The sequence below is a fragment of the Micropterus salmoides genome, unplaced genomic scaffold (assembly GCF_014851395.1).
Source record: "Micropterus salmoides isolate LMB-PRFRI ecotype aquatic unplaced genomic scaffold, ASM1485139v1 Ms_hic_scaffold_1, whole genome shotgun sequence".
Lineage (NCBI taxonomy): Eukaryota > Metazoa > Chordata > Actinopteri > Centrarchiformes > Centrarchidae > Micropterus > Micropterus salmoides.
Window position 1 is genome coordinate 28,963,009 of NW_024040040.1, and position 25,877 is coordinate 28,988,885.

Here is a 25,877-nt window from a genome sequence, read left to right on the forward strand (position 1 = left end):
TTGATCACAATGTATTATGCTGGTTGTTTGTTGAATAGTGAAATTTTATCATCTGACTGATTTTTTCACATAAATCAGTATTTCATTATAAAATACAGTTGTTGTAAGTCACTTTCTCAGATCAGAATTGAAATTCTACTTGTTCAAAATCCACATCATCAAGTCACTTGGGCACATAGCAATTTCTCTTTTTTTTTTTTAGAAATTGCTAATTGCTTTGACACACTTATGCAAATGATTATGTACAATTGTCTGCGGTTTCCTACATTATCAATTGCTTACTGTATGTCATGTTGATCACAATGTATTACAGTATACTGGTTCTCTGTTGAGTAGTCTTACCCCCTAAAACATCTAGTCATAAGTTCATTGCGTAATTCACTACATGCAAAATGGTTGAACACGTCATAATCTGCAAAGCATTTTTTCTACATACAATACATATTAGACTTTTTTTTGGAAATGTGTGCTGCAGTAAATTGATGAAGATATCTGTTGTGTTGTGAATAAGAATCTGTGGCCCAATTGACAGGAACATCAACATCAACTTGGGGGGTGTTTCCATTTCTATTTTTTTGTAATTGTTTCCGTTGTGCTATGCAGGGCTGTAAAATAGTTTTGTCTTTTCTTTTCTGCATCACAATGACATGCTCTGTCAACAAATTACAGTGCATACAGTAAAAGTTTAACTGTGAATCCTGTCCAATCCCCTGCAATGTAGAACTGACGAAATTGATCGATGCCATACAGAAAAAGTGCACCCTTGTGCATTTTCAGTCCTTGTCATCTAAACCTTAGCCAAGATTTACCAATACAACTAGTTTTGCAAATGTTGAGGATGATTCTAGAAGTGTACCAAAGCGACTGAGAAAAACTGTATTCAGTAATTTACTTGTGGAAAAAAAGTTCCTGAAATTTCAGTGCTGCAATACAGTTTTTCTCAGTTGTTTCCACAGTAACACTGGTACCTGAGACAAAATGACCCCAGCCTGTAATTCATGTACCAACCCCTTGAACTAATTCTGCTAAAATACAAGCACATTTTCTGTTTTACACTTAGCTTGTAGTTTTACAGTAAAACCACATTCAAAACACTACACACATTTCTCTATGCACATGGACATAAACATAAAATGTACATAAATTTTCTGCTAAGATTTTCTGTATATATCTGGCCAGTTACTGCAAAAATGCATGATATTTGTAATCATTCTGTTGACCACTTCTGTTGAGTGGTCATTGAATGTATTTTGTGTGAAAGCAATGAAAAATGATTCACAATTTGGTCCACATACACTTCTGTTTCGCTGACTGTAGCCGTGTTTCCATTAACGTTTTTTTATGTGCATTTTGAAGTATGGCAATAGAAAAGGTGGATGGAAACCGCAAAATTTCGCAAAAAAGTTTTTACTCACTTGAGGTGGTTTTTGCCTCTGTCAAAAAACAGCAAATGTGCTAAATGGGAGATGGAAACACTTTTGCCAAATAACTTTTGACGTAGCGAACTTCTAACTCACGTTTGATCAGCTGTTTCTGCTGTCGGCGTCTTGCCCGGTTGTGCAGAGTTCTGGATGCCTGCCGAGAATTTCATGCACCTCGCGGCTGGTAACGCTCATTTGTGCTGAGAAAAGAGGTGGATGCAAATCTTGGCAGGTAGCCTTCATCGTCTGTTCTGCCGAATTATGCATTCACCTCTTAAAGGTCCTTTTCAGATACTTTGCTCTTTACACTGATCAAAGGGGCTTATCACCGCATATTTTTGCTGAATCTCAATGGATGCTATTTCTGCTGAGTGTAATAAAATATTAACGACTCTAAACGCTCATAAAATAGGCCTATATACTTCAAATCATTTATCACCATTGATGAACCACACAAAGGATATTATAGCATTTAAAAGCATTATTTGGAGGTGCATGCAAAACTCGGCATAGCAACGTGCGGAGACATGGCTGGTAGCAACTTGCCCACTTGAAACCCATTTCTGAGGAACTGTCTCCGTTTTTCTAAGATCAATGGCCATCAGGTTCATGCCACTGGTTTTGTTTCTGGTTTGGAACCCATAGGTCTTGTTTATTACAGCCATGTGTAACGTCAATTACTGACGTAACTACGCTTGCTGTAGCCTGGTTTATTCACTCCAAACCAGCTGATGGAAATGCAAATTTTTCGCAATTTCTTTTTTTTTCTTTTTTGCGACATTTTTTGCAAGTATGCTTAAAATTCACATGACAATTGGATGGAAACATGGCTTGTGTGAAGAGTTTTGACAATGTGACTTCAGTTTTGACCAATGCGGGTTAGCAATTGAAAGAAACTGTAACTTATGACTAGATATTTTGGGGGGCAAGACTGTTCAACAAACAACCAGCATAATACATTGTGATCAACATGACATACAGTAAGCAATAGATAACTGTTTTCTATATTGAAATACTGGTTTATATGAAAAAAATCAATCACCTTTCGAAGATAAAAGTTCATAAAAATCACGTCATGCTTCCTGTTGTTAGTGTTTTGTAGGTCAGTGTGTTATGAATGACAATGAATGCTTTCTGAGTGAGAACTGTTGCCAGTGTTTTGGTTGAACGAGTTTATTTTGAGACTTATATGAAGTGTTTTGGTGGTTTGAGTGACTTTTGGAGGTGAGATTACCTGTTTGGCCAAGGTGCATGTTGGTAATGCAGACTGTGTGAAGAGTTTTGAAAAAGTGACTTCAGTTTTGACCATTGCATCTTAGCAATTGAAAAAAACTGTAATGCTATCATTAATATAACTATTATTAATTTTTACTGATATTTGTGTTATGGCCACTGCCGTTGCTATTATCTTACATCTGCATGTGGAACTTGTGTTGGGCTACTGTGTGTTCTCTTTCCTTCTGCCCCCTGTGCCCCATCTCTCTGCTTAAGAGTCACAAGATCTCTGACGTAATTGCTGACGTAATCTGCACTCTGCGCATGCGTTGGCGTCTGTAGCCACCTGTCGGAAGCTCCGTCTTATACCTAACTCTTATCCAGTTTTAATCCACTCTTTTTCGTTACATTTTTTATATCCTTTTTATTTAACTTAAGTTTTTAACTTAAGTTTTACGTGGGTTATGGATTTTAGCCATCCGACATGGATTTTAAGCTAGATGACCGTAAAAACGCGATCAACGCTACTGATCGCAACAAAGCTCCGGTGACTATGCTAGCCGAAATAACTCTGCCCCATGAGGACTGCACACTCCTTAAGAAAGCGAACAAGAAGATTGCTGACCTTATGGAAGACATCCGACGACTTTCAGAGGAACTCAAAGAGAAAGATTCCCTGCTGACTGGCTTTATGGATGTGGCTTCAGTACAAGCCAAACAGATTGTTTCTCATCCAGGACACCGTGTTTTGGGACTCTCTAGCCTTCCCAGGCTTTCATCCTGCTCGACTCCAAAGCATCAGTCAACCTGGGCTGAAGTGGTGGTCCGTGGCTGCAAGAGAGGCTCAGATGGGGCTGCCTCTCCTCCGCACATCGGCCTCTCCAACCGCTATGCAGCCCTGTCTGACGACACTCCGGTCCATCCAGCTGATGCACCTGTGGCTTCGAGTCTCCCTGATACGGATCTCTTTCGGCGCACAGTGCCTGCCGACACTGTTGCATCTCCTTCACCGGCTACATCTCCTGCACTGGGCCGCCGGTCTGCCGCTGGGCCTGATCGGCGGCCGTCATACCGGTCAAAAACCTCCACTTCCCGACGTAGGATCCTGAAGGAGGCTGTGCTCAGACGCTCCGGAGGCCGTCTCTACCCTGCACCGTCGGGTAGCCCTTCTCTCAGGTCTGTTACTGCTACTCCAACACAACACTCGGCAGCTCACACACTCCATCCTCAGTCCGCACGCAGTGTTGAAGCAGATTATGCTCAGTCCTGCTCTGGAACCACACAACCGGCATCTCCTCGTCCCCTTTTCTCCCCAACCACACTAATAATTGGTGACTCCATAACCAGAAACCTCCGTTTCTTTAACGCTACCACTCACTGCTTCCCCAGTGCCACCACAGCTGACATTTAAAAAAACTCCAGGACCTGATGCCATCGCTCCCGTCCTCCATCACAAGAGTGATAGTCCATGTCGGAACAAATGACACAGCTCTTCGGCAGTCTGAGCTGACAAAATCAAATTTTAACCGTCTTTTTAACTTTTTAAAGCAGTGTGGAAAGTCCTTTTTATCTCTGGTCCCATTCCCACAGTTGGTCGCGGTGCTGGCCGCTTCAGTAGACTCCTTGGCCTCCACGACTGGCTCCAGTCCGCCTGCAGGGCTCATCGTGTGTGTTATGTGCATAATTTTAATATTTTCTGGCAAAGAATGTCTCTTTTTAAGACAGACGGACTTCACCCAAACAAACGGGGCTCAGAAATGTTAGCTGTGCACATACAGCATGTGGTGCGGTCCACACATGATTTACGTGAATGACTAATCATTCATGCAGCACACCTGGACGCACCACCGCTCACTGAACAGATCTCTTCCTCACTGCCACTAAGAACTGTCTCCACCTGCTGGCATGTAAAGCCGTCTGCTCCCAGCGCTGTTCCACAGACTTCTATTCCTGTCATCATCACGCATAGACCAGTAAACCGAAATGTGCACATCCCACACAGAAATATTAGTAATCTCTTAAGGATTAGGACAACTGCACCAACTCCAGCACCCAGAACAAACTCATTTAAAATGGCTCTCTTCAATGTGAGATCACTTTCAAGTAAGACTTTTATCTTAAATGATTTTATCTTGTCTGCAAATCTAGATTTTATGTTTGTAACTGAATCATGGTTGCAGATGAATGACTATAGCCAGCTAGCTGAACTGTGTCCGCCTCAATATGATTGTTTTAGTCAACCGAGGGTCAGTGGTCGTGGTGGTGGGCTAGTGAGCGTGTATAGGAAAAATTTTAAATGTCATTAAGTACGCTGTAATGAATTTAACTCCTTTGAAGTTCTCACTCTTAAAGTTGGAGGGCTGCAACCTATCATATTTGTTATAATTTATCGCCCCCCAAAACCGTCTGGAGGATTTTTATCAGAACTTCCTGAATTTTTATCTACTCTGGTTTTAAATTATGACAGAATTGTTCTTTGTGACGATTTTAATATTCATATTGATGACCCCAACAATGTTAATGCAACTAACTTTTTAAATATGGCCACTTCTTTTAACTTCAAACAACATGTCAAAGGGCAAACACATAACCGTGGTCATACACTGGACTTGGTTTTTACCCTGGGTGTCAGCATTTCCTCTGTGGAATTAGTGGACATGACCATATCTGACCACAGATGTATTGTTTTTAGCTGTGATTCGCCTGTTACTCATGCCGCCTCACCAAGCTCCGTGTGTTCTCGCATCTTTAATGAACAATTTGTTTCAAAGTTTTGCGCATTCTTTCAGAGCCAAAGCCAACACCTGTCTGATTCCAACACCAACAATCTGGTCAATCACTTCAATCATATCTGCTTGTCGTCACTAAATATTACTGCTCCTCTAAAGGTTAGGCCTACGTCTAAAGCTAGTAAGCAACCCTGGATAAATGACAGCATTCGCAGCCTCAAAAGGGAATGCAGGAAAGCAGAGCGCAGATGGAAAAAATCCAGTCTCCAAGTCCATTACCTCAGTCTGAAGGATTTATTAATTAACTACAATAACATGGTTAAGGATGCGAGAACACACTATTTTTCTGAACTCATTACTACACATAAACACAATCCCAGGTTTCTGTTTAAGACTGTGGATCAGCTGGTAAACCCAACCCCTCCTTGTGCCTCAGCTGGAAGTAATGATGACTGTGAATTGTTTTTATCTTATTTTACCAATAAGTTGGTGTCAATCAGAGCCTCTATTACCCCCACTGCCTCTTACTCAGAGGTTCCTCACCAGCAACAAGAGAGTTTTAACCAGTTTTATCCCATCGACTTGTCTGAGCTTTTAAAAACAGTATCACAAATGAGAGTGTCCTCCAGTCCACTTGATGTAATACCTACAAAATTTTTACTGAAAGTAATAGATTCTGTTGGGCCCCATTTGATCTCTGTTTTCAACAGCTCCCTGTCTACTGGTTGTGTCCCTGATTATTTTAAAACGGCTTGCATGAACCCACTTTTAAAGAAACCTGGTTTAGATCCCTCCCTCCCACATAATTTTAGACCAATTTCAAAACTGCCTTTTATTGCAAAGATTCTAGAAATAATTGTGTCCAAACAGCTGCTCACTGTACTGGAAAATAACAAATTATTTGAAAAGTTTCAGTCTGGTTTTAGGAAGTACCACAGCACTGAGACTGCCTTGCTTAAAGTCACCAATGACCTTTTAATGTCTGCTGATGAAGGTATGTGCTCAGTCCTTGTACTCCTAGACCTTAGCGCTGCTTTTGACACCATTGATCACAACATCATGTTAGACAGACTGAGGCACTGGGACAGGGATCTCTGGTACTGCCCTAGAATGGTTTTCATCCTACCTGTCAAATAGGAAGTTTTGTGTGTCTGTAAACAACTATGTCTCCTCATTCTGTCCAGTTAAATAGGGTGTGCCTCAGGGGTCGGTCTTAGGACCCATTTTGTTTTCCTTGTATCTGCTTCCCCTTGGACATATTATCCATAAACATGGCATTTTTTTTCATATTTATGCTGATGACACACAAATATACTTGCCCGTCAGATCCACAGACCCTGGAATGCTGAGTTCACTTAACAACTGCCTTTGTGAAGTTAAAAAATGGATGTCAAATAATTTCCTCCAGCTGAACTCAGACAAAACAGAAATCCTGGTCATCGGGTCCCAGCAGATGGCAGATGGTTCCCTAGTAAATCACATTAAGCCTGTGGCAAAGAACCTTGGTGTTTGGTTTGATAGTAATTAAAATTTTGAGCAGCACACCACAAAGCTTGTTCAATCATGTTTTTATCAACTTAGAAATATAGCTAAAATTCGATCTATGTTAACTTTTAAGGACACCGAGACCATTTTACACGCCTTCATCTCATCACGCCTGGATTATTGCAACAGCCTTTTCACCTGTTTAACCCAAAAATCTATTGATCGACTCCAGACTGTCCAGAACTCAGCTGCCAGGCTTTTAACCAGAACAAAGAAATATGACCACATTACCCCTATTTTAGCTTCATTACACTGGCTCCCAGTATGTTTTATAATTGACTTTAAAATTCTATTGATCACTTTTAAAGCTCTTCATGGCCTCTCGCCTTGTTATATTTCTGACCTTTTAGTCCCATACGCACCAGCACGTACTTTGAGATCCTCGGGCAGAGGTCTGTTGTCTGTTCCAGAGTCTCGACTGAAAACTAAAGGGGACAGAGCGTTTGCTGTCAGGGCCCCGAGGCTCTGGAACAGCCTGCCTGAGGAAATCAGGTCGGCTGAACTCTTTTAAGTCCCTTCTTAAAACATACTTTTATAGGAGAGCCTTTCCCGATCTTATTTGACTTTATTTTATCCCTTTTATTTTATTGTATTTTACTAATTTTATATGAATTTTTCATGCTCTTATCTTGTTTTTTTTTTTGTATTATTCTTTACACTTGTTAAAGCACTTTGTAACTTGTTTTTGAAAAGTGCTCTACAAATAAAGATTATTATTATTATTATTATTATTATTAACCGAAGAAGGCAGTCTGCCGCCCACCCTGAGTCTAGGTTCTGCTCAAAGGCAAAATACTTTCTCTGTGGTGTTGGGGTTGACGCTACAAATTACTAAATTAACTTAGTGTCAGGTCAGAAGTAGGATCTCTCTTCAATATAGGCCTAATCATGATAAGGAATCATAAAATATTTCATTCGCAGCTCATCAAGTTTACTTCCACTCGTCTGCTGGTTTTGGTTATTAATGTATTTCTAATGTATTTGACTAAGATATCTTGCTTGCTCATTCATAAACTTTGTCTGCCATATAAATGGTTTCATTAATTCAGTCAACTATGAATTAATTAATTGTTCATGCTGTATTCAGTGCATTTATTGATGGCTGTATTTAATATATCATTTCGTCACCTTTGTACATTCATTTGGGCTTTCTCAGCCTTTAACAGTTGTGTGTGTATTAATTTCCATTATCCACATTTATTCATTGTTGTGTTTATTTATCCATTTTTATTCTTAGTAGGCGTTGTGTCTGGTGTGAAGTTTAATAAACCTTCTATTTATAAAGATTTTGATTAAATGAATATGTGGTGTCACTGTACAGTCAAGAACTCTGTTCTCTGCGAATCTGCTCTCTCTTCCATATGATTTCTTTATTGTGTGTTGAATTGTTGTTTAGTGTTTTCTTTAATTATTTACTTCAATGATAGAGAGAGATAAAGAGGTTCCATGTGCGCAGTAATGCTGTAGCAAATATCTTGGAACATTTCAGCAGCAAAAGTACAAACTGTAGTTCTTTCCAAATTCTTCAGATGAAACATAATTGAACTTTTAACCTCTGAAATACATTTTTAGATATCTCTGATGGAGCTCAATATTAATCAGGAGGCAGCTGCTGTACTTGGAACCTGGACTGTGTAGAAGAACACAGAACATTAATCAACATTAGAGCCTGACTGATTCTGTCGGCTTGTCGGGAGATTTAAATTATCAATGAAGTTACACTGCTGTGCCTTGTGCATAAAAGCGGACAGCGTCTCTCTTAATGGGGAGATTTGCGGATTATCCATGGTGCCAGTGGATATATGTGCATCACTAGAACCTGCCTATGCAGGCAAATCTTACTGTCGGAAGAATGCGCGCAAGTGAAGAGCAAGAAAACGCTGGGCCATTGACTTTAGACCAGGTTTTTGTTGTTCAATGGCGCAGTCGATTTCTACAACATCAAGATAGCAATGTGCATGACCACACTGCATTTTAAGATGTTTTTAGTATGCAGTATACTGTGTCATAATTAAATGAAAATGTGTGTGTGTAATTGCTGAATGAATTGTTTTTCATTGTGTCATGGATTTTCCAAGCTGCCTTAAAATCAAATCACAACACAGAAAACCAAGAGAAGACATATTGCATATCAGTGTTATCCAGAAGAGGACAGCATAGACTTTCCGAAATGTTGGGCAAGTTACTTGAAAACTGTAGTCAACGACTCATTACATATTACTGATTGAAAAAGTAATTAGTAATACAGTATACAGCAATACTTACTTTATTATATATAAAGTAGTTACTTTATTACTCATCAGCAAAAGTAATGCATTATATTCCTACTTTACTACTTTATTCCTAATTACTACTACTTTTGTTTCTTAGCCCAGCTTTGTCAAAGGTGCCTTTAAACAACTCCACATGTGTGTGTGGCTTTTTGGTTTGGTTTTACTTTATTTAATGTGTATGAATATAAAACAAGACAATGTGGTTTAACAAACAGGGATTTACTGACCATCGAGTATCTGCTAGCTTAGCCTCTGTGTCTGCATACAGCTCTTTTGAAGTCCTGACCTCAGCTGACTGGACATACAGTGGGTACGGAAAGTATTCAGACCCCTTTAAATTTTTCACTCTTTGTTTCATTGCAGCCATTTTCCAAAAATCAAAAAAGTTCATTTTATTTCTCAGTAATGTACACTCAGCACCCCATCTTGACAGAAAAAAACAGAAATGTAGAAATTTTTGCAAATTTATTAAAAAAGAAAAACTGAAATATCACATGGTCATAAGTATTCAGACCCTTTGCCGTGACACTCATATTTAACTCAGGTGCTGTCTATTTCTTCTGATCATCCTTGAGATGGTTCTACACCTTCATTTGAGTCCAGCTGTGTTTGATTATACTGATTGGACTTGATTAGGAAAGCCACACACCTGTCTATATAAGACCTTACAGCTCACAGTGCATGTCAGAGCAAATGAGAATCATGAGGTCAAAGGAACTGCCTGAAGAGCTCAGAGACAGAATTGTGGCAAGGCACAGATCTGGCCAAGGTTACAAAAAAATTTCTGCTGCACTTAAGGTTCCTAAGAGCACAGTGGCCTCCATAATCCTCAAATGGAAGACGTTTGGGACGACCAGAACCCTTCCTAGAGCTGGCCGTCCGGCCAAACTGAGCTATCGGGGGAGAAGAGCCTTGGTGAGAGAGGTAAAGAAGAACCCAAAGGTCACTGTGGCTGAGATCCAGAGATGCAGTCGGGAGATGGGAGAAAGTTGTAGTAAGTCAACCATCACTGCAGCAATCCACCAGTTGGGGCTTTATGGCAGAGTGGCCCGACGGAAGCCTCTCCTCAGTGCAAGACACATGAAAGCCCGCATGGAGTTTGCTAAAAAACACCTGAAGGACTCCAAGATGGTGATAAATAAGATCCTCTGGTCTGATGAGACCAAGATAGAACTTTTTGGCCTTAATTCTAAGCGGTATGTGTGGAGAAAACCAGGCACTGCTCATCACCTGTCCAATACAGTCTCAACAGTGAAGCATGGTGGTGGCAGCATCATGCTGTGGGGGTGTTTTTCAGCTGCAGGGACAGGACGACTGGTTGCAATCGAGGGAAAGATGAATGCGGCCAAGTACAGGGATATCCTGGACGAAAACCTTTTCCAGAGTGCTCTGGACCTCAGACTGGGCCGAAGGTTTACCTTCCAACAAGACAATGACCCTACGCACACCGCTAAAATAACGAAGTAGTGGCTTCACAACAACTCCGTGGCTGTTCTTGAATGGCCCAGCCAGAGCCCTGACTTAAACCCAATTGAGCATCTCTGGAGAGACCTGAAAATGGCTGTCCACCAACGTTTACCATCCAACCTGACAGAACTGGAGAGGATCTGCAAGGAGGAATGGCAGAGGATACCCAAATCCAGATGTGAAAAACTTGTTGCATCTTTCCCAAAACGACTCATGGCTGTATTAGATCAAAAGGGTGCTTCTACTAAATACTGAGCAAAGGGTCTGAATACTTATGACCATGTGATATTTCAGTTTTTCTTTTTTAATGAATTTGCAAAAATTTCTACATTTCTGTTTTTTTTCTGTCAAGATGGGGTGCTGAGTGTACATTACTGAGAAATAAAATGAACTTTTTTGATTTTTGGAAAATGGCTGCAATGAAACAAAGAGTGAAAAATTTAAAGGGGTCTGAATACTTTCTGTACCCACTGTATGTCACTATGTCTCATATCACACACTCCACACACCTCAATGCCTCTGTCCTACACAAACATACAGCATCACAAATGACCTTTGTGGGTGTGAGTCTCACCAGGAAAGTGGCAATGGCAGTGCCAATGATAAAGCCAGCGATGACGTCCGACCAGTGGTTGCGGTATTCAGCCACACGGTTCAGACCAGTGAGAAATGCCAGGCACATAAGTCCGAGAGACAGCACTGGCTTGGCCAGACGAGTGCCCTTCGCCTGCACTGTGCACGTCACATACATCTGCAAGGGAAGAGAGATGCAAGGATTAGATGATCTGAATTTTTCTTGTTTTAGTTAAGAAATATTGCAAAACTTAGGTGTCTCCTTTGTTGCAAAAATATCTGGAGACATTCTTCTATGCTAATAAAACATGACACTATTGCAACACCTTGTTCACCTGCTTCTGCCAGTCTGCATTTGCTCAAGTAAAACATAACTGTTCCAGAGCCCTGAAGCAAGGTTCTTGACTAAAACAAGACTCACCGTTTTAGCCTTCATTAAGTGGCCCTAGTTTAACCACTGGTGACATGTTGGTAAGCGACTTAGATTTCTGTTTGCTAAAATAATTACAGATCCATAAAATTATTATTTTTTGTATCTGCCATGGTCTGCACCATTTGCAGATAAAGATTTGTTGACCAAAAAAGACATTTACTATCATCTATCAAGCACAAGAGTGTGTTTAGATTGTATTTGAGTTTGACATATTTGGGTGTTACAGTCCAGTTGAAACCTTGAGGACTGGGTTAATGTGTTCAATTGTAAATAATGTTTTTGCAATGAGTTTTGCAATTTAAATGTCCACACCTTCTACTGTATCTGAAACATCCAGTCCTCACCAGAAAATTGGCTATGTAGGTCGACTGTGTTACTACCGTCTCGGGTTACGTATGTAACCCTGGTTCCCCGAGAAGGGGAACGAGACACTGCGTCGGTTACGACACTATGGGAACGCCTCTAGGCGTAGCAGGTCTGAACGTGAATGAAATCACTCCAATCCTATTGGTTTGTTGCTAGAACGGTAAGGTGTGACGGAATAACCAGAGGAGTATAAAGCACACCTGTACACACTCATCATTAGCTTAAACTATGAAGCAGGCGCTTCAGGCGGGGAGAGAGGTGCGGCGGGCCGACGCAGTGTCTCGTTCCCCTTCTCGGGGAACCAGGGTTACATACGTAACCCGAAACGTTCCCCTTCGAGGGAACTCGAACTGCGTCGGTTAAGACACTATGGGAACGAGATACCCACTAAACCGTGCCGAAACCCCGCCTGCCCCAGTGTGCAATAAAGTGGCATGACTAAGAGGAGAGCGCACGAGTGCCAGGTGCCGAAGGAAGGTCAAGACTGTAAAACCGAATGAATGTGTGCGGAGTGGCCCAGCCAGCCGCTACACAAACATCCTACAAAGAGGCCCGGAAAGGAGGGCTCAAGAGGCCGCCATGCCTCTGGTAGAATTATCCCTCACAGCCACAGGTGAAGGCAAACCGCGCACCTGATAGGGCAGAGCAGATGAAGTCTCCCGTCGTCCGCCGTCACATGAGGTGGAGGATGAAATGCCTGCAGCACTGTGGACCCTGCCGCACAAGAAGGCACTTTAGGGATGTATCCTGGATGAGGGTGCAGGATAGCCCTAATATTCCCCGTGGCAAACTCCAGGCTTTGCGGGGTAACCGAAAGCGCTTGGAGATCCCGCACCCTCCTCAGAGAGGTGATAGCAAGGAGAAAGGCCATCTTGAGGGTCAAGTGCTTAGCCTCAGCTGACTCCAGGGGTTCGAAGGGGGCCTCAGCCAACGCCCCAAGAACCACTGCCAGATCCCAAGTGGGAACCTTGGACCGAGTCGCAGGTCTCATCCTCCGGGAACCACGGAGGAAGCGTACAACCAAGGGAAGTTTCCCCAAAGACCCCTCCCTCAGAGGGGTGTGGAAAGATGAAATAGCTGCCACGTACACCTTGAGGGTGGAAGGGGAAAGACCAGCAGAGAACCGGTCCTGGAGGAACTCAAGTACCTGAACCACCGGGCAGGTAACAGGGTCCACCGACCGCTCCCTACACCAAGTGGAGAAACCGTACATCCTCCGTGTGGACGGGGCCCTGGAGCTGAGGAGGGTCTCGACTGCTCCGGCTGTTGGACACGCCTCTAGGTACTGTGCCCCCTCAGGGGCCAGACCCACAGTCGCCACACGGCGGGGCAAGGGTGAAGAACCTGGCCCTGTGCCTGGGACAGCAGTTCTCTCCTCAGAGGGGCCTGCCACGGCGGGCCGTCCAGGAGCGACATGATGTCCGACAACCACACCGGGGTTGGCCAGAACGGGGCTACGAGCAGTAGGCTGACATTGTCCTGGCGGACCCGCTCCAGAACCCCCGGGAGCAGAGCAACTGGGGGAAAAGCGTACAGACGTAGCCTGTACCATGTAGCCACGAATGTACCATGGCGTCCAGACCCAACGGGGCTGGAGGAACGAGAGAAAACCATAGCGGGCAGTGTGTAGTTTCTTGAGACGCAAACAGATCCACGTCTATGGGGCCGAACTCTTCGCACAAGAGCTCCACCACTTCGGGGTGAAGTTTCCATTCCCCGGGCCTCAGCCCCTGCCTCGACAGCAGGTCTGCTCCCTGATTCTGCGTCCCCGGGAGGGATGAAGGTCAGGTTCATTAGCCACCAAGCAGCTATGTGTAAATATGAGCTGATATGTCAAGTCTCTCTTCAGGGCATATTTCTATTTTATCCCCTGTATTTAGAAAAGTGCTGGCAGATATATCACTGGAACTAGAGGATTCAAAAAATATATCACGGTATGAAGAAAGAAGCAGAATATTAGATTGATAAATAGAAAACATGGGAGGAGTGACAGAAAACAAAGAAAGTAGAGGCGGAGAATGATACCCAGAGGGAGACATGACAAATAAGTGAGGTGAGGTGGAAGGGGAGAGGAGGTGACAAGGAGAGCTGGGTAAAAGTAGTTGTATTTTTCCAGTGTGAGCACCACAAGAATTTGCTGAAGATGTAAATGGAGATGTAATTTGTATTCAGTTAAAAAGGAATAGGAAATGACAACTAATCTCATTTGTTTACCTATGATATCAGCTTGTGGTAACAAAATTATTAGCATTTATTATAAACATCAACATTATTGAACTCAAAGCACTTAGTTAATATAATAATAATAATAATAATCTTTATTTGTAGAGCACTTTTCAAAAACAAGTTACAAAGTGCTTAAACAAGTGTAAAGACAATAATACCCAAGAGACAATAATACAAAAACAATACAAGATAAAAGCATGAAAACATTGAAAAGACTAAAATACACATTTAAGATAAATATAAAATTTGGAAAATACAATAAAATAAAAGGGATAGAATAAAGTCAAATAAGATCGGGAAAGGCTCTCCTATAAAAGTATTTTTTATGTTAGTTAATGTAAGGAAATATTGAAAAAAGCCAGCAGTGGCAAAAGAAAAGCCACAATTTCCCACTAACCTTCACTACAGTGTAGTCTAAACCTTGTCTCTGGTGTCAAAGTCCTGGGCTTTGCAAAAGCAACCCCCACTTTTCATTTGCTAACTTGTTCCGCCATATGAACATTATTTGAATTGAAACTCTTTCATTGCACATGTGTTAATAATGAGATTATATAATAAAACCAGAGAGTGTCAGATTCACTCGTGTTAAAACCTTTAAAGACCTTTTGACCAATCCTGTGACATTTGTGGAGGTTGGAGAGGAGCCTCTGGTACAGCCAGCCAGAGTTAGGGCAATGGTTGGCTGCTGAAATGCCACAAAACAGCCTGTGGCTCTGCAGGTGGAACAGAATATTTTCTTACTATTCTTTACAGTGTAAATAATTTTATATGAATAAGTGTATTATGAAAAACAGCAGTAGATCTATGAGTCAGCATGGTTGGACTGATTTCTCACAAGATACAAAATACACTCAGATAGCATTAGAAGATAACAATTTTTCACATTTCCAAATCTGAACACCTTCAAATATGACAGTATTATGAAAAGTCTATTCAGAACAAGTAGACAATTGTGTTTTAGCAGTTACCCTCCACATTGGAGCTGTTTCTTAAACAACCATGTGATACATCCAATCTGGCCTTGTTTTAGTGCCATAATATCAACCTTGGAGAAGATGGGGGCAGGCAGAGAGAGAGAAACAGACAAATATAGACCAGAGGAACCATGTCTATGTTTGGCGCTCATCACTATTCTGTTGTTTTGAGGCAGCAGACTGTCTCTAAGGGCCTAATTGTATTTTTTCATTAGCGTATGCAATCTCTTCCAAAGCCAGATCAAATGTTTCCATTTCTCTCTCTGCAGTTAATTTATTCTTCATCTCTTTTGGTTATTCAGGAATTAAGAATACCATGTTTCACTTGCGGGGGGGGGAGGGGCGCAAAGGCACTTTTTGTAATTTGGTTGGTGAGGCTGTCCTGGTGCACCTGTGTAACCCACATGGAGTGTGATCAGGAACAATACATTATCATACATTGCGGGTGAGTGTGTTAGAGGCTGTCTCAATAATGGCCAATCACATTTGTCCCCCTTCAAATCCCCTTTAAACACCGTGCTCTCCTCATCAAGACGCACCGACAGTTTGGGAAGCTTATTATTGTCCGGGATGTGCAGAGTTTCCGATATGATTTGCTGTAGAAATTTGTAAAATAATTAACCAAACTGACAAGTTTAATGTGCACATAAACACAGAGATTTCTGTACTTATTTTAATTAACAGTCTGGTGCTGTTTGCAAAAAAACAGTTGTAAACCTTCTGCCTTCAGATGGCTTTAAAAAGAGTTATATTAAGTTGAGAGTTGGTTATGTGGTCAGTGTGTATCTGTAGCCTGAACCTAATTTCGAGCAGAGTCACGGCCCCTCAAGTCTTTGTGGTTTGTATGAGCTGTATAATCAGTTTTATACACACAGACACACACACACAGACACAGACACACACACACACACACACACACACACACACACACACACACACACACACACACTCAACTTAATTTGCCTTAACAGCCTTTGCAAGTGTTTCATAGCTAGGTGCACGCTCTAACCTATATTTCCCAATTAATGTCAGACATTAGCAGCTGTTGGCATGCTCACTATATCAGAGGCTTGTCAGCTAAATGGAGAGTGCAACATAAAAAATTTAACTGAGGGAGGAGAGGCTGAGCAGCTTGTCCTCCCGCACTGATGAAACAGTGCCGAGCGGAGGACGGAGGACATCAATCTCTCTGTCTTGCCAAGTTCAAATGATGTCCTGTGGTATTACGTGTTACGTTGTGTGTGTGTGTGTGTGTGTGTGTGTGTGTGTGTGGGGTGGGGGTTCAATGTATTATTCCTGATAACATTTTTATTGTACTTCAACACTGCACTATTTGTTACTAGTAAACTAAAACTGACTCGTAATAAACGTAATCATTATGATATTTGACTATATGTTAATGAGAATTTTTTTCTTAAATTAAAATAACTTTTATTACTACTACTCAGAGTAGTGGTTGTATTTTGAAATAGTGCTGGCAGAATGTGTGAATGAATCTTTTGTCGATTATATCTTTAGTTTGGTATATGCGCTGGTACATATGATACTGCTTTGGGAAATAGCCAGTCTTCACATGCCTACACGGCTTTTATATTTAATACCAAACAAACTGCCAACAATCAAAATGGAAGGATTACAACCTTAAACTCTATTAAAAACTTACTTGAATAGCAGTGTGGGTAGCGAATGACTGAGATATGTTCTCCCCTGTTTCCTTGACTCGTCTCGACCTGACTCGTTTGCTGCTGATACAAGTTCTCCTACATACTCACGGCCCTCAACACTTCCTATATATACTGAACTGCTGCCCGTACACTGAAAAATATTCACGCACCAGGCAGTGAGACACAGAGTACACTCAGTGCCGTTGGCTTATTAGTGTGTTAGCCTGTGGATATTATTTCTGCTGCCTGCAGAGTTTGGCAAGACTTGCTGCTGCAGCTTGGCTGATAGTTAGACAACTTTTAGTGCCTGTTAATGTTAATAATTGTTTAGTGCATTCATTTAAAAGATTTCTTTGTCTATTTCTTATTTCTCCTACTGTCATAATACAACATACATACGAGTTGGTAGATTTCTTATTTCTTATTTCTTATCCTGGAAAAATGATAAACTACAGTAGCATAAATATAATCATCATGATGTAAAAAAGTAAAAGACTTATTGATTTCATATGTTATCAGCTTTATGTAACCTACAGCTTAATTGCTTTACTTCCACTCATTATATAAAAAAAAAAAAAAATCCTATTAGCATGCCCTGCACTTTAAGGCTCAACTACTTCTTCAAGAGAGTACCTTCAAGAAGGCATGACAAGATAATAAAGTGAGCATCAGTCACTGATACATTATGGCACTTCATTGCTAAGATGAAATCCTAAGATAGCATTTGTTATTTTTTAAATGAATGAATTTGTTTCTTCTGATCGATGTGAATGGTGTTTTGATCCTCTACTACGCTGAAAGAGAGGGACGTTGCCTGCAACAAGAGTTCCATCTGAAATAAAACAGGCTGGTTTTGAATAATTCCCCAGCTAGTTCAGGTAGCACAAATCACTTATTTTCAAATGAAATTGAAATTGTCCATTGCATTGTAAAATGTCATAAACCTTTTGCAAGTACGGTAGGTCAAATGAATCAGAAGGCAGTTCTGCAATAAAATTATTATTTACATATCTGTTTAATAATGTTTGCTTTCCTTTACACCTCCAAATCAGTGGTTTAAATAATTAGTTTAAATTTGACTTCAAACCTTCTGTAATCATGCTTCTGCAATGACACTAGTGATTAAAATGCTTTTATAACTAATAGGAATGAGCAGCAAAGATAAAGTAAGAGCTAGGCTGTAACAAAATGTAACTGCCATGCAGGGACACTTCTTCGACTAAATGATTCATACTTGCCACAACACACCACAACGTTACAGTGGTATTCTGAGTCTCCCCATTACTGTTACATTACCATTTGAATGGGGTAATTACAGCCTCATTTTGATAAATCAGAATGCTGGATGGCTGTGTTTGGTCCAGGCATTGCTGTAATGACAGAGACAATGACAGTTTGAAAAGAAGTAATCATTATCTCCTCAGAGTGTTGTGTGTGTGTGTGTGTGTTTGTATGTGTACCCTTGTGCTATGTGTCCTAAGTGTCTGTGTGTGCAAACTGCATGTATGTCCTGAACACCGAGCTGTACACACACAATGGCCCTTGCTAAATGACCTAGATAACAGAGGCAATCTGCTCTCCCCATTGTGCAGGGAGGCACTGATGATCTCAAGCCATGCATCCATCGCTCATGGGCACTTGGGCAAACGCTGGCTCTCTGACACAAAAAAATCAAAGCAAGCAGACCATCAGCAAGAATCAGAGTCTTTCTGGAAACATTTGATTTGTGTTATCTGCTTAAAGGATAAATCCACATAAGGCAGACATCTGCAGATGCATTGCTTTCTGTAGATTCAAATTTTCAGGGATGTTGGACTGCTGACCAAAGGTTTATGTATCAGATATAAAGGCTACAAAGGATGCTTTTGTTTTTATTCTTGTGAGGACATTCACAACTGTACAAAAATAAGAAAATGCAAGGCACTTAAAAAACTTCAGTCAGACACTTAAGACAAAGACCTGATAATTGATAACAGATGGATATACAGTTCGACTGATTGCCAAAACAATCTCTTAGAAAGCAGCAACAAGGATTCGGCTGGGGGAACTACACTTAGGTGTATTTTTGATTTATTTCTATTCAGTTGTGTTTTACTCTTCAGTCTGTATTTTGTGTATGTTGCCTCATACTTCTATTGGGAAATTCAGCAGTTAGTGATGTATAAATGTATTTACTTACATGGTAAAGCCTTAGAGTAGGCCCCGCAACGTACAATGTAATTCTTCCCAATTTACAGTGTAATTTTTTGTATGTTGTATGTTTTGAGTACAGTACGTACTGATATATACATGTACTGTAGGTACAGGGGAACAAGATGTGAAGTTAGATAAGATACGGTATTGTCTACACTGGCTGTATAGCCAAGAATGGAGGTTTTGTTTCATAAGTGGGGGAGACTTAATGCAAATGGGGTCTTGAATCAAAAAAAAAAATATATAAAATAAAGATCCTATTTCCTGGAATTTAACACACTTTTCACAATAACGGTAGTCCAAATGTTTTTCACAAGTTCTATGACAATTGTATTATTCCTGCACTATTCGTACGTCAAAATCACATTTAGTTTCACTGGTACTTTTGTTTGCATCATTGCATAATAGAGCACTGTTCCTTACTGCCTTCTCTTGATTGATGTTCGAGTCTCCTGGGGCAAAAAAAACCATCTCACTGGCGCTCATTAAGATTAATGCTATGAGCTCATGCTAATATTTGAAGTTGACCCAGATGAATTTCACTGTAGTTGCACATGTAAAATGGAAAATAGACAGCCGTATTAACGTGGAAAGATAGCTTTTCCACTGACTTACTCCATAATTAGGGGTTGAAGCAGCGAAGCTCGCCGGGGAAAAAAAGCTGATTCTGATAAAGCTAATTAAACAACAACCACAAGTTTAATAGACAAAGTTGAACAAACAAAAAATGGATAGCAATAGTAAACAAGTCTTGCCTCACTGAAGTTAAGAATTGGATGTCAGTTACCTGCAATTGAATGATATGGAAGATTTTATTGAACTTTAATGTTTGTAACTGACAGAAAACAATCCACAAATATATACTATGATGCGCAAATATTTCACTATCTACAAATATGTAAAAGAATCATGTATAAATATAAATGTGAAACAAATACAGTGATAAAGTATTCAAGAGTAAACTATATACACTTGTACAGAAAAATTTAGACTGATAGTCCAGTGGTCCAGCAGAAGCAGAAGTTGTTGTCTCCTACAGATGACCCTGGGTACTGCAATGGATATTCTTACAACTCATGAAAGGCAATGTCGCTACCGCTACCTGCTGGTGTAGCTAATAAACTGCTGTCACATGTATAGATCTCTGTTTACAGATCTCTGTGGTACAGATACAAATGTAACGTGACCTGCAAATTGATAGGAAATGATCCGCAAATGTGCAAAAACTGTTTTGTGTGTAAAAATAGATCCACAAATGTAAATAACACTTTGTATGTGAAATTAAAATATGTGTGTAGAGTAAATTGTACATATTTGCACTGTATTTTTGTGGATATGATTTTACACAACACAAATTTAAAAATACATGCTTTGGGTAGTGAGATATTTGTGTATATATATATTTTTTATTTTTAACCTTGAACAAACATAAAGGGTTATACCTAGTGTGAAGGAATATTCTTTCTTTAAGGGTAATATCACAAAGTGTATCCCCATGTCACGTTAGGGTCATTTGTAGAGCTAAAGTAAACCAAAGGTCACAATCTATGACTCTCCAAAATAATAAAAAATCTGTCTCACGTCCCTGTCTATGGCAAGCACGTTTAACATGTCTTAGCCAAGTGTGACTATCTGGAATTAACAGATATCAACAACGTCACTTTGACTAGTCATAATCCCAGTACATTGTCACTTGTCACAAATGTGGCTCCATCCTCCCACAACTTGCTGTAGCTTGTCTGTTTGATTGACTAGACTGGCGCAGCCTTTGATAAGGTTGAACTCTGTGGTCCATCTCCTAAGGCAACCCAAGGTCAAAATTAGCTTTATTTTATTTCAGACAGACTGACTGTTTCCCTCTTAGAAAGAATTACATGTGACCTGCTAATTACAACGTGACTTAAGTAAGCATTAGAGATAACATACAATAAGATGGTTGCACATATTTAGACCAGTAGTGAATGACTTTGCTTGGGATACATTGTAGACTCTGTACAGACAGTAAAGGGATAAATAGTGTGGACAAAGAAGGGATCTTCAGATTTGGTACTGTGTTCTCATCTTGTACTGGTTTTGCTATTCTCCTTAGCCAAGCTCCAATAAATATTGCTGTCTAAGAAATCCTGAGTTTCCTGAAACCTTCTTCATCAAGAGTTGACCAGCTCACAATGTAATGGTTCCCCCCTGGAATCCTCTCTGGTGTCTCTATCCTGAACCATTCCACCTTCTATGGTGGAAAGGTTTTGGGTGGTAACAAGAACCCACAGGGAGGGTTCTACTGTGATATTTCATGGATTTTACCTGGAACCCACCCAAGGGGGTTCTACCAAGTGCCTTTTTATATTCCAAGGGTTTCATCTAGAACACATGTGACAAACTCAAGGCCCGCGGGCCCAATCCGGCCCACCACGCCATTTTTTGTGGCCGAAAGCTTTAAAGATTCATGATTCTCCTGAAATAAAAGTATATGCTGCCATTAAATACATCTCCCACAATGCATGTCGATTTTGTGACCCGAGAAGTGATGGCATCCCGCCACTAGATTGCGATGTTTCCACACCCACTACGGTAGTTTTCCGACAAGTGGAGATGAGAAATGTATACAAACAATCCCTAAATGTCCAAGACGAGAAAAAATGATGCAGAAGGAAGGCAATTTCATGAATGGTGGGAAAGTGAATACATGTTTGTGCTTCAACGAGAAAACCCGGTAGGCTAGGCCTATGTCTTTTGTGTTATGAGGCAGTATCAGTGATGAAGGATCGATGTTGGTTAAGGCTCCTGCAGACTACACGACTTTCAGCGTCGGCCGATGGCCGTGCTATTCAGACTACACAACTTGCCGTCTTGTGATGGGAGTCTTGAAGTCGTCGTGCCGTTCACACTACGTGTCTGATCGTTGACAGGGGGACACACTACACTAGCGGACAGCGACTGTGTCACCCGACGCTGGTCTCCAAACCACGTTTTGTCAAGAAAACACATGTTAAACAGAAACGGATTGTCTGAGCTACAGAGAGAGCTGGAGGGGAGTAAAATGTGTTTTGTGGTGAAAAGTAGCTGCCTGCTCTGCCAGCTGCCTGCTCCCATTGGCTGGATGTGGATGTCGATTCAGCCGACTCTTCCAGATATTTGGCATGCTAGATATCTGGCAGACGTCGGCGATGTGTCAGAAATGTTTCGGGGAGCCGTTTTGATGCGTCGTGTAGTTCACGCATAACGACCAAGCAGCAAATCAGGCTAAGAATTGTGTAGTGTGCGTTTTTCCAGGTAATCAAACTGTCTCTCATTAGTAGGATGTATGCCCTCTGCAAGGCTGTGTGCAGCTGGACTATTTGTTTTATCACATCTGTCCCTCATGTTATTAGCAGCTCAAAATGATTTGTTTTACCATGGTTCTGCACCTCTGGACTGTGAAAAAGTGAAAAGTTACTGTAAAAGCTTATGTTGTGAATGTCCTTAACTTGAATACATAATCAAATAAAGAGACAGTTATTTAACAATATGTTAAGGAGTAGTTACATTTGCCTTACAGTTGCAACTGGCCCTTTGAGGGTAACCGTAATGCTTATGTGGCCCTTGGTGAAAATGAGTTTGACACCTCTGATCTAGAACTAACCCATGGGTTGTAGTGAGAACAGGGGGGTGAAATCTGACCAGTGATGACATTTTAGCCGCATGTCATCATTTCACTGCTGGCTGTCGCGGTGGTGTCCAGCAAATTATGTGGGGCTTTGTAGATAACTGGCGGACTTTCTGGGGAAGACCTGGTGTGATCAGGCAGCATTAAACAACATTCATCCCACTTTGGATGAAGCAGCTTTCATATCTAGAAATGTTTTTAGAAGACCAAAACCATGCGCCACTATGAGGTCAATGAATGCCATTTTTTGCCTGAGTAGTGGGTGGAATTTGCAACCCAACTAGCAATTTTGGTGAGTTTTCGTCCAGCAGTTTTTGCTTCCCAAACACTTTTAGTGGAGAAAAAGAAAAAGAAAAAACAAAAACATAAATGTTTTTAGCAGAGCTTCACTACTCAGATCCCTAATAATGCAGTGAGGCTCTCAGGCATTCCTTATTGCTTTTAAATACACTGCTCAAAAAAATAAAGGGAACACTAAAATAACACATCCTAGATCTGAATGAATGAAATAATCTCATTAAATACTCCTTTCTTTACATAGTTAAATGTGCTGACAACAAAATCACACAAAATTATCAATGGAAATCAAATTTATCCACCCATGGAGGTCTGGATTTGGAGTCACACTCAAAATCAAAGTGGAAAACCACACTACAGGCCGATCCAACTTTGATGTAATGTCCTTAAAACAAGTCAAAATGAGGCTCAGTAGTGTGTGTGGCCTCCATGTGCCTGTATGACCTCCCTACAACGCCTGGGCATGCTCCTGATGAGGTGGCAGATGGTCTCCTGAGGGATCTCCTCCCAGACCTGGACTAAAGCATGGATGGAGCGAGACATGATGTCCCAGATGTGCTCAATTGGATTCAGGTCTGGAGAACGGGCGGGCCAGTCCATAGCATCAATGCCTTCCTCTTGCAGGAACTGCTGACACACTCCAGCCACATGAGGTCTGGCATTGTGTTGCATTAGGAGGAGCCCAGGGCCAACTGCACCAGCATATGGTCTCACAAGGGGTCTGAGGATCTCCTCTCGGTACCTAATGGCAGTCTGGCTACCTCTGGCGAACACATGGAGGGCTGTGCAGCCCCCCAAAGAAATGCCACCCCACACCATTACTGACCCACCGCCAAACCAGTCATGCTGGAGAATGTAGCAGGCAGCAGAACGTTCTCCACGGCGTCTCCAGACTCTGTCACGTCTGTCACATGTGCTCAGTGTGAACCTGCTTTCATCTGTGAAGAGCACAGGGCGGCAGTGGCGAATTTGCCAATCTTGGTGTTCTCTGGCAAATGCTAATTGCCTATAATTTCCACCTGTTGTCTATTCCATTTGCACAACAGCATGTGAAATTTATTGTAAATCAGTGTTGCTTCCTAAGTGGACAGTTTGATTTCACAGGAGTGTGATTGACTTGGAGTTACACTGTGTTGTTTAAGTGTTCCCTTTATTTTTTTTTAGTCTCCCCTCCACTTTTTGTCTTTGTTTGGGAAATTAACCTGATTGTGGTACCTTCAGAATCTCTCCCACAATTCTGTGTTCTCTGACGTGTCGAGAAAAAATATTTTTACTACGTGCCCTATACTTTGCTGTGAATTACGTTGCATTACATTGCTTTACTGGTAGTTTCCCCTTCAGATCGTCTGACAGACATAGAACTGGATGGTGGAGGTGCCAAGGAGGTGCTCAGGGGTAAAACAAAACTAACCGACAATATAATCTAGGTTTGGAAAGTAAACCAAACAGTGCTAGCCTTCCATCATTTACAACCAGTGGAGCTGCTTAGTGGCCAGCAGATCAGGCTGTGGTTGTACTGGGCACTTTCCAGGTATGAATGTGATCCTGCAAAAGAGAGGCTTCCTATCAGTGAAGCTCCCCTGAATAAATAAAGGTTTAAAAAAAAAGGACAGCTCACAGTCCCAAACAGAGCAAGTTTGTGCCTCAGTTTTTAACGTTACATTTTTATATTGAAACTCTTCATGTCACGTTACCCCTTGGGCACAAACTAGCCGTGACTGACACTGCAAGGTGCATCCACTTGATTACTCTCATGGCACTTGCAGGTGTCGCATTAGGTGCTGGATGTTGGATGCAAATTTGACAGTGGAATATCCCTCTTGTAAATGTGTAAAGACTGCGATAAGGCGTTCACAGTGTATCCCTCAAAGAAATGAACGGTTTTAAGAATACATTTTTCAACGGTAATACCAAGAAAGAAAGTGTCTATTTTACTGAGTTTACACAGTTAATGCCATGTTGCTGAAATTTTACAATTGATACTCTGACTTCCTGTTTCCGTGAAGGTACCACAGAGCTGCACCACAAGCCGCTGACAGAAACATTGAAGAGTCAAAGAGTTTCCATACACACCGTCTCATCCAGCCGCAGTGCTGGTTTTAATGTTGCAGACCACAGTTTTTTGCAAGTAGTTGAAAGTTTAAACTCGTATTGTTGCGATTATTTGGTGTAAACTCACCTGAAACTTTCACCTCAACAAACACTCCCAAAAAGCACCTCAACGCCCCCCTTGCCCCTGTTGAGAGACACTGATCTAAGCCATCAACCTGCCTCTTAGACCCCACACCAACTAGGCTGCTTAAAGAAGTTTTACCATTAGTCAGCATTTCTTTACTAGACATGATCAATTGGTCTTTATTAACAGGTTATGTACCACAGTGCTTTAAAGTAGCTTTAATCAAACCTCTTCTTAAGAAGTCCACTCTTTATCCAGGTGTTTAGCAAACTATTGACGTATAACCTCTAACTCCTTTTTCTCTAAGATCCTTGAGAAAGCAGTCACCAGACTGCTGTAAGACTTTCTACATAACCACTAGTTTATTTTCAGTCAGGGTTTAGAGTGCATCATAGCACAGAGACACTACTGGTGAAAATTACCTGAGCTTGAAGTAGAAAAAAAAGTGCAAGTACTCCCATTATTCACATGTGCACATGTGTTTTGGCCAGTATCAGCAAATCTTTAAGTATAAAGATGCAAGGAGATATTGCTGTATGAAAATGAGTTGTGAACCAGAATTATCCTTAAATACAGTTTCTTTAAGTTTCTACAACTGTGAGCAGTAGCAGAGCTTCAATAAATACACATAAGAGAAATTCATAATTAAAAATGTTAAGGTGAGTTTATACACAAAAATTGA

The 25,877-nt window shown here is 41.1% G+C and overlaps 1 protein-coding gene across 3 annotated transcripts in view; it reads right to left on the reverse strand.

Annotated features, from left to right (window-relative positions):
* The window catches only part of plppr5b (phospholipid phosphatase related 5b), a 160,710-nt gene that overhangs the window by 14,877 nt on the left and 119,956 nt on the right, over positions 1 to 25,877 (reverse strand). For all 3 annotated transcript variants that reach the window (XM_038723401.1, XM_038723409.1, XM_038723417.1), the window contains one exon: positions 11,225 to 11,401. In XM_038723401.1, coding sequence (XP_038579329.1) covers positions 11,225 to 11,401 — 177 coding nt within the window. The remainder of the gene's footprint in view (positions 1 to 11,224; positions 11,402 to 25,877) is intronic.